General features: G+C 40.4%; 1 protein-coding gene across 5 annotated transcripts in view; it reads left to right on the top strand.

Moving 5' to 3' along the window:
* The window catches only part of LOC311263664 (transcription factor SOX-6-like), a 115,641-nt gene extending 102,887 nt beyond the window's left edge, over nt 1–12,754 (top strand). For 4 of the 5 annotated variants that reach the window (XM_084363890.1, XM_084363889.1, XM_084363887.1 and 1 more), the window contains 4 exons: nt 2,576–2,684; nt 3,719–3,889; nt 6,473–6,686; nt 9,731–12,754. In XM_084363890.1, coding sequence (XP_084220016.1) covers nt 2,576–2,684; nt 3,719–3,889; nt 6,473–6,686; nt 9,731–10,076 — 840 coding nt within the window. In that variant the 3' untranslated portion in view covers nt 10,077–12,754. The remainder of the gene's footprint in view (nt 1–2,575; nt 2,685–3,718; nt 3,890–6,472; nt 6,687–9,730) is intronic. The other variant, XM_084363891.1, reaches the window with a different exon arrangement.
* The last annotated feature ends 3,789 nt before the right edge of the window (nt 12,755–16,543 follow it).

Below are 16,543 nucleotides of genomic sequence, written 5' to 3' on the forward strand. Positions count from 1 at the left end.
GGGAGGGGGGCTGAGGAGGTTGCCAAACTTGATTGGCCCGGGAGGAGACAGTAAACGGTTGCGGGTCAGCTGGAGGCACGCCGTGCTGGCGGTAGGCAAGTTGTAACTGTGGTAATGAGCTCAATACGGTGTGGATGAAAAAAAAAAAAAAAAACAATGTTTGGAGCGTTACCCAAGCAACAGTGGAGAGACGCAAACGCCAAGGAGAGGGGAGGCCAGGCAGAACAAAAGAGTTGGGTGTCTCTTAAATTTAGAAATTTACATTAAGCAGCAATATTGGGCTTAAGTCCCAGTGAAAGTAATATTGTGTTAAACTTAAAGCACACAGACAGGATTTGTTTCTGTGGTACTTGGTAACTACTGTGAACCTGATATTTTTAATTTGTCGTCATTCTCAATTTTTATCTTTGCCTTTGCACATGACCTTCATTGTGTAATTAATTTAGTCCTTGGGTAGTCAACTTGTCCGCTTTGAAGTCAAGTGCAACTTTTTTTGGTCCAATTCATACCTGGGTTAAATAGTAATGAAATATCAAGCGTCTGATGGCTGGTGGGTTTTCCCGCCTCAAAGTCATTCAGATTCCAGACAAAAGTGTGTTTCCTATTCACTCTAACTGCCTGAGCATCAGGACTCCACAACCGCTGACATTGACTGTTTTTAACCAAGTAATCCCACTGTGATTAAGGCAAAATCATTTAGAAGAGCACAATCCAGTACTGTACACAATACAAATGGAGTCTCATGAAAGAGAAAGTTTTTTGAAAAAGTCTATAATGCTGCTCCAGAAGGCAACAGTCCAGTATGAAACCAGCAGACGCACACGCCAGACCTATTTCAATCTTGACTAAACAAAGCAAAGACAGCTCCTTATTGCATTTGCCACAAGAGCTTTCAAGTAGACCAAAAGTAGACCAACCGCACAGAGCATTTGCAAATTCTGACCCAGGTCTGCTGTTAATCTGTATTTGGATCAGTCTACCTCTATTGATGCTGTCCTAGTCCATTTTCCAGAAGCGTAACTCCACTGTGCATTACTTTTCCATCAGTCTCCTCCCATTCATGCATCTCTAACTACTTTGGATGTTTAGTAATTATATTCTGTAATGCACCTAAACATGCTACAAAATACAGTATGATGTTAAGCATAATTTTCAAATTTAAATGACACTAACTTTTAGTGTTGGAGCACCAAACTTTGACTTCCAGAAGTCTGAAAGCATCATCATGAGCTACAACCGCTTACCCCAGGCTATTGTTTAGCACTGCAAGCCTAAAAAGAAATTCTCAGTGGAGTCGAGGCCTTATTCTTGTCTCTGGACTAGTTTTCCATTCCACTCCTCTTCCCTTTTCTTCGCTCTCTCTATCTCTCTCTGTGTCTCTTTTCTTTAGTCCTTTGTTAGGCGGTTGCTTCCTGCGGTGAGTATGGCACTGCCCAGGCACATGTTCTGTGGTGGGCCTGATTACAGCCCTGCCGTAGTGCTGACATTGGCCCGCGCCGACTCCTCATCTATAAACACACACACACACACACACACACACACACACGAACGAACGAACACACACACACACGAACACATACACGCCGGCCCCTAAGTTCCACCAACTCTGCCAGCGGCTACCGCGGCATGACTTCACCCGGCAACCATTCCTTGCGTCAAACAAAATGCCTCTGTCACCAGAAAAAGGAGGAGAGCCGAGAGGGAGGAAGGGAGGGAGGGGAGGCTGGGGAGAAGAGAAGAGAGGAGAGGAGGAGTGGAGCTGTGCGGTAGCTGTGCGGAGGGCTCGATGTTTTCCACCACAGTTTAGGAGCGTGGTTGGGTAATTTTAGCTGGAAAGGGCCCAAGGCAGGCTGCTCGTAGAAGTTATTTTGTCTCAGAAGTGGAGTGGCAGGCAGAAGGCAGAATCAGAGAGAGTGCATGATGATGGGAGGCTGAAGAAGACACTGTTGCTCGATGTGGCCTTAAAGGGGCTATGAGATGTCTATTAGCTTATTGCATAACCAGAGGTGGCAGAAGTACACACATTCTTTACTCAAGTAGAAGTACAGAAACCCGTAAAAAGAAAAAGTACTGATTCAACTTCTTTACTTAAGGAAAAAGTAAGTACAGGCTCTGAAATGTACTCAAAGTATACAAATAAGAAGTATCCGTCTGAAGGACATTTCCAGCCATTTCTGTGCAAAGCTAACTGAAACTCACGTCATGTAATGTAATTCAAAGACTATCAAACTTAAAAGGTCGAATCAGTAGGATTTGTCCGAGCTGTGTTTTGTGATGTTGGGAAGGCAGCGTGCAATGATGCAGCGTAAAAATAATCCATAATTACCCTCGAATGCATTAAACTTTCATCACCCCAACTGAACCCAGCAGCTAGTTTTATCATGATTACCATCCAAATCATTCCTAGTGACCCAGTTTCTAAACATTCCAGGCATACATGGGGACAAGGTCCAGACATTAAGTGAAAAAAACTGAATAGGGATTGAAACATTAAAAAAATGTTTTGGCAACTTCAGCTTCATCATATTTGCAGCCTGCTTGAAATGACCTTTCAAACCTTTTTTCTGTGTTGCAGGAGCGGCTGCACTACGAGACGCTGAGCCAGCACCTGGGGAAGCTTGGGGAGGATGCTGGTAAGATGGTCCATCGAGTCATTGATCTGACGAGACCAGAAGATCTCGATGGTGAGAACCTCCGATGGTTTTTGCCTTCCCCTATTCCCCTTTCTCTAGCCTTCTTCTTTTGGTGGTGAACTTGATAAATTTTTCCCTACTTTTCTGACTCTTGGCCTCCTCACTTTTGGTTGCATATAGTCTTTGTGATTCGGAAATGTATGCAGATGCACAACGGCATGAGGGAAAATGGATGCTGGCGTCTTGAGAAGCAGAGTCTAAGTTAAAAGCAGTCACATCCTGTTCTGACTAAATTGATACCAGTGACCCTTAACTCTGTGGGCCCCACATAGAAGAGGCCATGCTTCTGGCAGTCTCACATCTCAGAGCTCCACAATAAAGAAAAGGGCATCTTCCAGAGAGCCAGAACATGCAGGTATTCAGCGAATACAAATATTTATTGTGCTCCTCAGGAAGCCTCCGATGAAGGACACCCTCAACAGCTAAACAGATCATTCGATGTCAACATTTTACTCTCTTGAAAGGAGTGTTTGTGACACAAGATCCCACCCAGTACAAGTATGCAAACAAAAGCAGGCAAGGACAGGCAGGCTGTTTGTAGTTAATGGTCAATAAGGTGGACTGCACATAAGAATTCTCAAATTTAAAAGTGAGTCATACGGTTTCCTTCTCTGAACTGTAAGAATACTGTCTTGGTGTTTAAGGCTTTTTTCTCCCATCCCACCTGTTGCTCATAAAGCACCACTGTTTACAGGCGATGACGACTCGAGGACTGCTCATTGTGGTTTAGTTTAGAATCAGATGAGTAAACATGGGAGCATAGGCACTGAGATACTATCAGGCGGAAGCAAACTGACTATGGTGTGTATAGTTTATGTGTGTCTGTGTAAGCATGTTGAGGGCACCCCAGCAAAGACCCCCAACAGACTTCTGTTATGTTATACATCCTCTCCCAAGGACGCAGAGGAGGAAGGAAGGGCTCATCCTTATCAGAGCATTATCCTGCATTTCAAGCGTAAAAGTATGAAAGATGACTGTGTCAATGAGGGGGCATAAAGAGGGTGTCTTTTCTTGGTGTCACATAGGGAGCAGTATCACAGAGGCGCGAGTGTTCAGGGAGGCGCGGGGCAGGAACAACAGCGAGCCCCACATCAAGAGGCCCATGAACGCCTTCATGGTGTGGGCCAAGGACGAGAGGAGGAAGATCCTGCAGACTTTCCCCGACATGCACAACTCCAACATCAGCAAGATCCTTGGTGAGACTTTGCAGATTTATAATTCATCGAACATTCAACTTTAAAGATCCCATGTTACGCTCATTCTCAGGTTCATGCTTTCATTTCGACTGTCTGCTACAAATGTCCAGCTCTCACAGGCCTGAGCAGACACCGGCCGCCCTCTTTCTGCATCAGCTCTTCTAATGTTTTTGCGACCACGGCTGTCCTGACGGCTCGTTTGAAATCACAGTTTCTGATCACGAGCTGTGCGTCGATTGAGAATTTTGATACTTTCACGGTATTTACACAGAACACAGACCTCCTGTGTTATCAAAACAGACATGGAAATCTGACCTTCTGTAACATGGCACCTTTAATTCATAAAAAAAATCCATCTACTCTGAGTGGTACCCCGTAACATTAATCGTCTGCTTTTGGAGGATTTTCCTGATTTTTTTCTCAACTCCAAGTGAGAAGTTGAGGTAAACTACATTTTGTATGTGTGTATTAACTGATTTTGTGGTGAATGTTAGGAAATAGTACAGAGTAAGAATAAAACAAAAATTCAAGAGATAGTAGAATTTTAAAATGATCTTTTTGTAGTTATTTAAAGAGACACAAGTATATAAACAGCGGCTTATTTGCATTTTTTTTCTAGACTTTCTGAATATCTGAATTGGTCTTGCCATAAGAGGACCTCAGTTACCATAAACTGCAGCAATCCCTTTCTTTTCCCAACAAACTCATCACCATGTGGATGTGTTGGGACATAAATCCACTATTTTAAGAATTCTGTGTATTATTAAGTTAAAATTAAAAAAGAGCAACAAATGAAAACATGACCATTATGTGCTGTGTATCAACATCAGACACTAAATTCCTTCCATTATCTTGTTTAAAGACACGGCACATTGCTACAGTTCACAGGGTTTCTTACCAGCGGGCTGCGGACTATAAGAAGGACCAGTGTGTTTTAAAACCTGGAACACTTCACACACAGAGCTCCACTGTGTCAGCCTGACTACTGTGATGGATGCATTCAGTTAAAAAGTAGCCGTGTTGATACTAACCTCCCCGACACAGATAGCCATTCACACGGTGCTGAGCATAACGGTTGTTCATGAAATTTTCTTAAGACCTCCACTGTCCGATGCCGGGCTCCAGTGAGCTCGAGGGTTGCTGAATGTAAATGTTCCTCCTGAGCAACATTAACAAATTGCTGTTTCTTAGGTGGGTCTGTGTTCCTGGCTCAGAGCTTTGAATGGCCTCTGATACAGGGGCTTTTTGTGTTTGACAAAATGCTTCCTGCATTTATACATGTATGATGTGTCATTTGTGCAAAGTTTCACTGAGAGAATGTCAATTTTAGACCAATACTTTTTTCCTTTTTTATAATGAATCGTCATTGTGAAATCATTTTTTTAAAAGTCACGTTAACACTCAAATATGAATCGCAAGATCCTTTTGGCAGGAGGCATTAAGAAGTTATTCCTCAGTATTTTATCAAAGCTGTGGTAAAAAAGGAACATAAAGCAGAATTTAAAGTGGACAATTGTGTATGTGTATATAACTGCATGTGTACAATTCATGTCTCTCCAACATAATAACACAGCTGGACTTTGGGGAGTGGGTGGCAAGCTTAAAAAAACTCCTCTGTGTTTCCTGTGTCACAAAAGTACAAGACCAGTTTGTGATAAACCTTGATAAACAGAGACGCGAGGCGGAGTGTGTATAATCAGTTGTCGGAGTGCCTCGCAGATGTGCTGCGTTCCTGCGGTAATGGCCCTGTCCACTTGTTCAGAAGGTCCTCTTAGCGCGGAAAATAAGAAGTATACAATGTATCATTCTTCTTGAGCCAAGAGGGAGCAGAGTGTAATCCACTCCTGATTTTAAACAGCCTCCTTGGTTAAAGAATTGATGGTGTCTGTTCTCATGATAAAAAACACCCAACCTGCAGAGACCACCAGATATACTGATGTTTTTAATGCGTATACCAGCGGCCTTGTGACTCTTTTATGATTAAATTGAAGTGTAGCTGAAATTACAGTATGTTAGCACTGCTGGAAGGTATTATTGACACAGTTGAAAAAAAAAAGCATGTGTCCAAAAGTGAATAACTGACTGAAGTACAATTTTGATGTACTTGTACTTTGCTTGAGTATTTCCATTGTCTGCTCCTTTAAACTTCCATTCAACCAGTTTAAATTTCATCACTCTCTAAAATTGCTCATTTTTGTCACTTTATAAAGTCTGTTGTGTTGATTTCTTAAAGGGGCTCTCTGGAAGCCAGTCAGTAGTTCATGTTAGCAGACTCCATTTTTAAACCAATGCAAGCTACTGTTGCTCTCTTTTAGGGGAGCGGAAACAGGCACTGAGACGAGGCACTCGTTTGAATGTTACTTGTAACAGAGCATCTCTAAACTATTGTATTGCTACTTTTAAGTAAAAGATTTACTACTAGTACTTTTTTCACCTCGGCATGTGTTGTCACTCCCCAAAAAATCTACAGAGGTTTAAATTCTGTCACTAGCCAATATTGTTCGTATTTATCAAAATTAAAGTTAAAACAAAACCAAAAACTAGAAAATAGAGTCAACTAAAAATCTCAATCATTTGCTCCAGGCTCTCGCTGGAAAGCCATGACCAACCAGGAGAAGCAGCCGTACTATGAGGAGCAGGCCCGCTTGAGTAAGATCCATCTGGAGAAATATCCCAACTACAAGTACAAGCCGCGGCCCAAGAGAACCTGCATCATCGACGGCAAGAAGCTGCGCATCGGAGAGTACAAGCAGATGATGAGGTCACGACGCCAGGAGATGAGGCAGTTCTTTGTGGGGTGAGTTAGAAAGTTGTCCCTGAATGTTGTAGTTAACTTTTTTAACATACATGCTCAAACTAGTTTGAGAGAATCCCTTTGTGTGGGTTGAAAATTGAATTTTATAGATGTATTAGCCTATTTTACATTTTAAGACCTTCAAATTGTAACTTTGATTTAAATCCTCAGAATTGTACAACATGAAGTAAGTATAACCCACACCATCTTTGAGCCTACTGATTTCCCTTAGCGAATAAGAAGGAGGTGGTGGAGACATTCACTCATTGTTCCCATTCGCACCTTTTACTCAGCATGCTTACAGAAGATGTGCAGCCTTGTTCAAACTCAAATAGAATATTTCATGTGTAACAATACAATGACTGCACAATGTGACAGTTTGCAAAGTTACTCTCAATATGACTTTTTGTAATTCGAAGGAACTCTTCTCTATCGTTTCATTACATAAAATGTAAAGAAGGAATTTTGCACATTTCTTAAGATGGGACATTGTGCATTGACACCCACAAGTCTCAGCTCAAGAACACTTAATTTAATACTGCACCTGTGACCTTTCAGCTCTTTAATAAACATGCCATCCTGCGAGCCACCTCTGCCTGAATATGGGTATTTTGGCAAAAGATTTGAGGATTTTTCATTCAAATATTTCTCTTGCATTTGCTCCGTTCGGTAGCACTACATGAGGATTTTTTTGTGTCTTAATATGAATATTAAATAAATATTCTACATGAATTTGCTAGAGGTTTGTGGAGTGGCCATCAGGGTTTATGGACCATTTATGAAAGTTTTCTTCTTGGAGTCCTTTTGGTTCTATCTGCAAAACCCTTTACTCACTCACTGAAGAGCATATTTTTTAGAGTGTAGTCAGTGCAGTAAGGGGAAAAACAGTGGCATTGTCTTAATAGGAACCAGCCATGGATGTGTTTAAAGCCATCACAGTGGCCTGTGTTTGAGATGGATTTACCAGAGGCCACGGCTTTGAATAGGAGCGATTTTTAATAGCTTGTCATTTATTAAATTAGGACAATGCTGGGCGCTTGCGGGCAGTGAAATTGGACACAGACAGACATAGTGGAATATGAAATGTAAGCAGATGTTTGAGAGGGAACGAGAGCGAGGCAGACGTCACAGGCTGAATGCCACATTTACTGTGTGTGGTCAAGCAAACGCAAAGAAAAAGCTTATGATTCTCCAGGCCTGGACTTTCAATCAAAGCAAAATCGAATAGCCACTGGGAGCCAGTACACAACCAGTTTTTTGGCACATTCCATATAACTAAACCAGTGTTGTTTTAAAGCGTTTAATGTGAAAATGAGTCTGTCAGAGTGTACAGCGGTAATTGTTTCAGGAGACGGAGGAGGGAAAACTGTTAGGTGAGAAAAGTGACAGCAATTTTCCTGCTTTATGTGGCTCATTTGAGGAGCCAGAGGGCCTGTTTGAGTGATGTGCGTTTACACTCATTCCATCTATATCTTAACAGGTTATTTAGCCGGTGCTGCTGTGAGCTGGCAGGGAGAGCTCCATGTTAAGACATGCCTGGCCAGATGAGAAGCGCTGCCGTTTAACTGAAGTGGCCTGAGAATTAATGTTTTGTTCAAAGCTGTTTGTTCAAAGGAGGTTAGAGTGAATCCATCACATGCTGATCTGTCCACTTTGTACAGTAACTAGATGCTATATGAACTGTTGCTATGACCAAATCATTCTCTTTTTATTTCATAATTTCATCATTGCAAAAACTATTGTTTATGTTATTGTGATGTCTGTCTGTCCATTCGTTTGGTCCAGACAGAAATATCTCAACAGCTATTACGTTGACTGCATGAAATTTTGGACGGATGGTCCATGGTCCCCAGAGGAGGAATCCCTCTGACTTTTAGTGATCCCCTAACTATTTTGGTGCCACCATGAGGTTGACTTTTGTGGTTTTGTGTAAATAGTCTTAATAACTATCTGATGGATTACCATGCTGTTTGGTACACACACATCATCAGCTCAGATATTCAGTTTGTTAAATGCTTTGGTTTATGACAAATATACCTGCAAAAATAATGACATTCCCAATGTCCACAGATAAACATCAGCATGTTAGCATTGTCATTGTGAGCGTCTAGTCATGCTTAAGTTAGCATTTAGCTCAAAACACAGGCGTGTGGCCTCACAGAGGCACTCGCATGACTATAGACTCTTAGGCTTTTATTGTTACATTTACTTAATCATTTCTATACTTTTACATGATATTTGATTTTTTCCTTAGTCAGTGTGTTACAACCTCGATTCCAAAAAAAGGTGGGACACTGTGTAAGGGCCCTGACACCTCACACTTTAATGAAAACAGTGACGGTGCCATTTGCAAATCTTTTAACAGACATATTCCTGATTAGAAGAGACTATATTAGGTGTCAAAATGGTAGGCAAATCACTGCTTGATCATAGAAACGGTATATATATGTATATCCGCGATCCTGATTCTTCCGGTTCCCTTTTTTGAATGATGAATATAGACTACTGGCACCTCATGGAATGGTATAGGTGCTAGTAACACACAAGCTAGTTCGCAAACAGCTGTAGTCTTTACGATGTGTTCAAGTGCAGCCTTTTGGCCAAGACACAGGCGGCGTGAGGTCAAACAACAGCTGGCCTTTGTCTGCGCTAGTTCTTTGATGACGGTTTGTTGTGTCCGGGCCCTGAAACGTAAATAAAAACAGAATGCAATAATTGAAAATAAACTGTTTTTTTTTTACAAAATGGTGAACCCTGCCCTGACCTTGCTTGTAAACAACTGAGCCTTTCAAGGATGCCCCTCTCAAACCCAATCATGATACCATCACTTGTCACCAGTGAAGCTGTTTACCTGTTGAGGTTCCAAACAGTTTTTGGAGAATTTCACAACTTCCCCAGTCTTTTGTTGCTCCTGTCCCAACTTGTTTGAAACCGTTTTTGGCATTGAAGTTGTTTTTGGAATCAGGGTTGTATCTATTTCAGGGCTGTTTAATGTTTATTGACAAACCTCCATTTAATACTTTACTTTTTTCCCCTTCCCTTCTCAGGCCTCAGCCAACGATGCCTCTCGGTAACACCCCACCCGGTGTAGGCGTTTACCCAGGCGCCATAACCATGGCAACAACAGCCACACCATCCCCACACCTGACCTCAGACTGCTCCAGCAACTCCGCCAGCCCTGAACCTGCCATCCCCGTCATTCAGAGCACGTACGGAGTGAAGTCCGAGCCCGGCAGCAGAGGCAACAATGTCGGCGGGGTCGGAGCCTTGGATCTGCCAAGCGACCCCACCAACGGAGACGACGACATGGACATGTACGAAGACTTTGAGGACGAGCCCAAGTCAGACTATAGCAGTGACCATGAGACACGGGAGGCCATCAGCGCCAACTGAGTGTGATCTCAGTTGTCTCAGTTGTACAAAGAGAGGAAAAAAAAAAAAACTCCTGTTGTTCTCAGAGACGCTTTTTGAAAACACAATTTATTACAGAGACCTTCAGGCAAACCTTCAGGACATGTTGTGTCACACACTGAGCATGCCCGGACAGGATTCATACTGCTCCCAACGTGAGAAAGAAAGAAAAGACAGTGTTGATGGACGTCCATTTGAAGAAGACGGCTGATGGGAAAAATGTGACCCAAGACAACAAACCGAGCAGATATTCAGACATCCAACTGACAATGAACTTCAGTTTCCGACACTTTGACAATCTTAACAGGAGCGAATAAGAGTTAACTAGACGAGAAAGAGAGAGAATGAGAGAGAATGGGACAAAGAACAAATGAGCGACGAACACATTGCTGTGTGGTTTGTAAAGAGCATGCATGGATTTTGAAGCATCAGGATTTGGTCTTCAACAGCTATTTGGTCTTAAATGTTTAAGGAGTGATTTAGTTTTCATCATTATGTATTTACTTTTTGTGTTTGTTTTTTTTCCTTTTTGTTTTTGTTCTATAGACTTTTTTCTGACAGGTCACTGCCTGTACAAACTCTGGACTGTCGGAACTTGAAATCTGAAAAGTTTTAATATAAATCCTAGCTATTGTAATCTTATAGTCTTACTTTTGTTTCTTACGAATACAGTGCATCTACATCTTTTTTTTTTCTGACAAACTGCTTACATTACATTACTGTTTTTTTTGTTTTGTTTTTTTAAAATATCCCAGCTCAGGTATGATGTGCCAGCTTGTGAATGTGTTTTTTTTGTTTTGTTTGTTTTCATACAAAAAGAGTGGTAGAGTTTTCAGACTGTCAATGAATAAAGGGAGCAAAATCCCTAATATCACATTATTATTTTTATTATTATTATTATTATTATTATTATTATTATTATTATTATTATTGAGTAAGCAAGTACCCAGGCATTGTACAGATTTACTTCAAATGTGCCAAACCTACATTCACATTCACTTGGGATGTTGTAGTCTTAACTTCCAATGCTGCAAAAAAGTCTTATACAATCAGCTTTTTCTATCTGATGAGATGGGTTCCTACTCGGTAACTGCTGGCTCCCCTCCTGGCCCAATCGCAGGCAGAGCTCAGGGAGGATGTGTTTTCATCACACTCGCTCACTCACTCACTCACACACACACACACACACACACACACTGTGTCGCCCTCTGACAGCCCCTCGAAGCATCGAAGGCGTCAGTTTTTCAATTCCCCTGCATTGGTGCTTTTATGAACCACATTTCCCATAGTTCTGTGGGGCCAGCACAATGCAGTGCGGTGTAACCAATCAAACATTTAGCATTTGAGTCTGTCCCTTTCAATCGGGCTAAAGGTATAGACAGAGTTCAAAGTTCATGAGTCTTCAAGGTGCACCTATAGCTCAGTTCATTCAGCCTAATATTATCGGGGATGAGCAGCCCCAAAATTACCCTACTGTAGGAGAAGAGTTTCTAATATTCTGGATCCCTTCACTGTATTTTGAATTGTGTTTTGAATCGGTACAAAAGTGTACAAAGTGTTACTATTTTTATTAGCCTGTTAATATTTATAAATGTCTTCTCAGCATCACATGGGAGAGATACACCAAACTTGTGTTTTAAAAAAGAATTTATATAAGTGCAAAAAAAATGGGTTTAATAGGTCTGTTATTTCAAAAAGGGTACCTTTTTCTACGTTGCATGTATATTTTGAAGACGAGTAAATTATTAAGAGAAGAATGGAGGAAAAAAAAGGTGCACAATTCTCAATTCTCAGTCAACCAACCCAGTCAGAGCACACAACTTTTTCCACAGTCTGAAGCGAGATGTTAATCCTTCGTCTTGGTGCGGTTCAGCGGTCAGCATCGTGCTGGGTGTGCACACTTTTTCCTCTATTTTATTCAAATGTCACATTCTTTCTCTGAAGACACGTAATATTTTTTCTTTGTCTCTTTTCACCACACTCCTAATTTTTCCATTTTCAACACCTGTGACCTCGGGTGGTTTCTGGGTGCTCTGTTTAGCTGTTAGCTGTTTCACACGTCTTCTGACGCCATATTTCTTCCTATGACCATATCTGGCAGTTTTTACTCGGAAAAGCTTCACAAGCTGGGACTGAACATTGGTTTTTGCTTGCATCACAGGAAAAAAGCCTCATGCATAGACATTTCTGGTAGTGTCATACACATCCTAAGCACTGGATATAAATTCTATGTTTTTATTTTTAGTATTAACTAATGTGAAGTTGTTGTTTGATTATCAACATGATAAATTAGAACAGTCAAAAGTCACATGCTTGGACTCTATAGGAAGCCTCGTACATGCCAGGCAAAGGTCAATTGCCATTTCTTTAGAAGCATTTCAGTTATTGAAGCAAGTTTTGTTGCCGCAGCTCTAGTGCCGCCTAAAGGGGTCGAATCACCTCTGATCTCTTTGAAAAGGTAACCTCATGCTCTTATCAGTTGTGACCTGCAGAAGCAGAACATAAGTTTCCTGGTCAGACATATTTTGTGATGAGTATTGTATTTGAAATTCAATTGTGCGTTTTAACATTTCATTGTATTTATTAGCCAGCTTTGGCTCTAAAAAGTGTCAGTACAACTTGGTGAGAAAGACAATCAAAAAAATAAATAAATAAATAAATGAAAAGTCAAAGACTTGAGGGTTTTTTTTCCAAAGTTGTCTGTGTATTGCTTTTCAAGTGTTTCTTTGACCTTTGTGGAAAGATAAGTTGCATTATTTTATAAAAGTGTTCATTTGCAGAAAAGCACTCGCGCCTATTGTGTTCTGCATGTGAAAGCACTGTGGACAAGTTACAGGTAGTGCTGCATGAATTTTTATTTCCATTGCTCTAAATGGTGCTCTTACTTTCCAGGGATCTAATAATTTCCAACACAAGGCTTTCTGTTTCCAACATCGAGCTATTCCACTTGGTCTTTATATTTTGGTGGCCCGTTACAGTAAATGTGGCCTATTGTTCCATTGTGTGCATGTGTGTGTGTGTGTGTGTGTGTGTTAGGAAACGCCACACATTCTGACTGTGCTGTGGTGTATACGCCACGGCGCCGGTGCTCGCTGCAGCCAATCCCAGCATTTCAGAGACAGAAACAGAGAGCTCAGCCATATGCAGCCACATCATAAATCTAATTGTAATTCCCAAATCAACTGTAGCGTCACCCTGCGAGGGGCGCCGGCAAGTTTGTCACACACTCCTTTGTGTGCACTTGTGTATGTGTGTGCGGTGCTTTTAGTTGGGAGGGGTGTTTGAAATCATACTTGTGCTGTTGCCATGCTAATCTCGTTAAATAAGTCATCATAATTTACATTTCCTTTTTCCTTTCTGCAGGATGAACACTTAGCTGTTTGCAAGTTGACAGATTGTTTCTGTGTGTGCACGGTTGTGTGAGTGTATGCAAAGCTTTCAGCACCTTAACAAAGGAGAGAGTAGTTCATTACAGTGCATTCATAGTTTCATAACTCAATACATACACTCATATATATACAGAGACTTCAATTATCCCGGAAGGGAACTGATGTAAGCCATGATTTTCCATTGAGTTCACTTGATTTCCTTGCTGTTAAAGCTACTGGCAGTTTAATGTAAAGAGAGTCACACTTAGAATATCAGAACAAATTCAAATGTACAAAGTCAAATTTGTAAATATTTTTTAGAATTTGTGTGCACGGAGTTCGACAACCAGCTGGTGCAGGCATCTGAAAGTGAGTCAGAGAAATACATAAAAGGAGACTGTGGTTTTCTGTAGTAAAGTCACAAGAGGTAAGAGCGTGACATCTCCAAACTGAAACGTTATTTTTTTAATTTACCAAATATAAAAGTTCTCTTTCATACTAATAATGCCTACCTATTAATGAATAGAGACTATATTTAGTATGGTAAGGAAAAGGCCCACTGAATTTACTTTTGTAACTTTGGAAACAGAACATTTGCTGTGGCCACACATGGTTTCACCTAATTGATAGACAAAGCTGAACGCAAAAACAAAACAAAAATCACAAAAACGTGGTTCAATGTCCATTTGAATGCAATGTTAATTTGCAGTGTAACTTTAATGAAAACTATGACAAAAAATCTCCGTAGATGACCTTTTTTTATAACTAAGACGAGGAGATAAAGAGCTTAAAATAGATAAATAATAAAAACTATGATGAAATGCATGTTTTGTTTTCACTGACGAGACAAGACAGGACTTAAATGTTAGTGGTGGCTATCAGACATTTAAAAAACACATGATTTTTTACATCTACTTTTGTGTCTACTGTGGTCCATCTGGCGAAATATAACCAAGGCATCTGTCATTGATGGACGTGTACAGATTCCCAGAATGCCAGGTGATTTTTCATGTTTTAAACAAAAGTCTTCATCTACTTCAGCTGTTTAGTTAAATGCTGCAACACTGTTTACTGTGAAGCTCCAGAAATGTTTTGCGGACGACAAAACTTCACCCAACTTTCCATCGGCATGAGGGAGAGTAGATAATTGGTGAATTTTCATTTTTGGGTAAACTTATCCTTTAAAGAAAGAGTATAAACTGGATATTTGGCAGTAAAGCTTGACTGCTTCCTGGTACTGCACTAAATGTTCCTCTCAAGTGAGGGAGAAATTGACATAGTGATAAATGGAGCTGTGATTGAACAGGCTTTGAATTTACCTTTCTTTTCTTGTGGGTTTGGTGTGTGTGGGGATGATGAGCCATAATGACACACTCACTTCAGCCTGGTCTTGGATGGGCCCTGTAGGCAAATTCAGTTTTTGATTTTTTTAAAAAACGTCTTGAAGACTAGAGAGAACAAAATCCTTTCTTTTTCTCCTTCCTACCAATCAGGCTTTGAGATCAAGAGAATTATAAATTGTTATTACAAAGGAGGAGTCCCCTTCAGACGTGTTGGAGAGGCTCTTTCAATGAGGCATCAAAGCCACCCTGTTTATGATCATGGAGGCTCCACTACTCATTAAAGTGCACAGAGTGGTCACGGTGCTGCAGCACGCTATCATCCTCTTTGAGCTAAGAGCTTATGATGCTTCATCATTCAAGTGTGTTTGATTCATGAGGGGAAAAATTGACCCGCGCACTTTCACTGAGACGATTGCGTTTCACAATGAGCACTGTTTGTGTGATATAGCAGGTAAAAATGTGTTTTGGAGTCAACATTTGAGACTTTGGACATTCAGGTTACAATTAACTGTTGCTTTGACTGCGTCACAAGAAATCTGGACTGAGTTAATTAAATGTTCAGTTGAGGTCAAACAGGATGTATTTTTCTTCACAAATTTTTTTAAACAAACAGCATCTTTCACTGGTTTTGTTTCAATTTGAGATTTACCTTCCATCATACATTATACTTACAAAAATTGAAATGTCTTGGGCCTCCATGACATCCTCCAAAATATCTGTTCTCAAGTAGGTCTTCGCTGGGAAACAAGACTCAAAGCAGTGTTATAAAAAGCAACCAAAAGTCATATTTGAGTAAAAGTAAAGATATCATGTAAATATTACTTGATAAGAGTGAAAAGTATGAATGTATTGTATTTGAGTAAAAGTCTGAAAGTATCTTATATCAAATGTACTTACTGTAGCAATAATTAATTCATTACTAATGATCAAAAGTACAGGTAAAGCCTGCTAGCAACTTATCATGCTAATATTTGCTAAGCAGCAATAAACACAAAACACATCATTTGATTTGCAGGTATGTTGTCATATGCCAACTTGATTTGGGGTCTAGATGAAAAGTCAGGCGTTCAACAAAGTCTCAACAATTCATACCAGAGGGAAACATGAACGTCTCTACCAAGGTTCATGGAAATACATCTGATAGTTGTTGAGACATTTCACTGAAACCACAAATGTCAACCTCATGGAGACGCTACAAGAAAAGACAGGTGATCACCAAAAGGTACTTACGAATTGCAATGGTGGTACAATTTATATAATAAACGAATGCAGGCTGTGTTTTCTAGATTTAAGATTTAATTAACTGTAATCAGGTTTTTCACTGCATCACTTATATAATGTGTCACCAAAAGAAAAAAGGGATTTCTTGATCTACTTGTACTGATATAACTCAGAGTCAGTAAAAAATATTGATATATACTCTACATTAGCCAGTGCATAGTAAAGCCTTCTATTGAATACATGTTTGGACACTTTTAAGCAAAATGAAAAACTGACAACATCTGTAAATTAAGAGTCCTTATTAGAAAGGGTCAGCAGCCTTGGGAGGCCTTCAACTATAACGAAAAAGCTAAATGTAATAACTGAATAAAGGAAATCTGAGGAAAAAAACTCTGAAAGGAGTTGCTTTAGCTGCATCTGTGTTTCAATGTCTTTGAACACTGCATAAAGGCCTATACTTCTTTTTTTAATGCAATTAGAAGTGAGGAAAAAAATCTACAGCACTTTTTGGATGGGC

The sequence above is a fragment of the Pagrus pagrus genome (assembly GCF_965226575.1).
Source record: "Pagrus pagrus genome assembly, chromosome: 10".
Classification (NCBI taxonomy): domain Eukaryota; kingdom Metazoa; phylum Chordata; class Actinopteri; order Spariformes; family Sparidae; genus Pagrus; species Pagrus pagrus.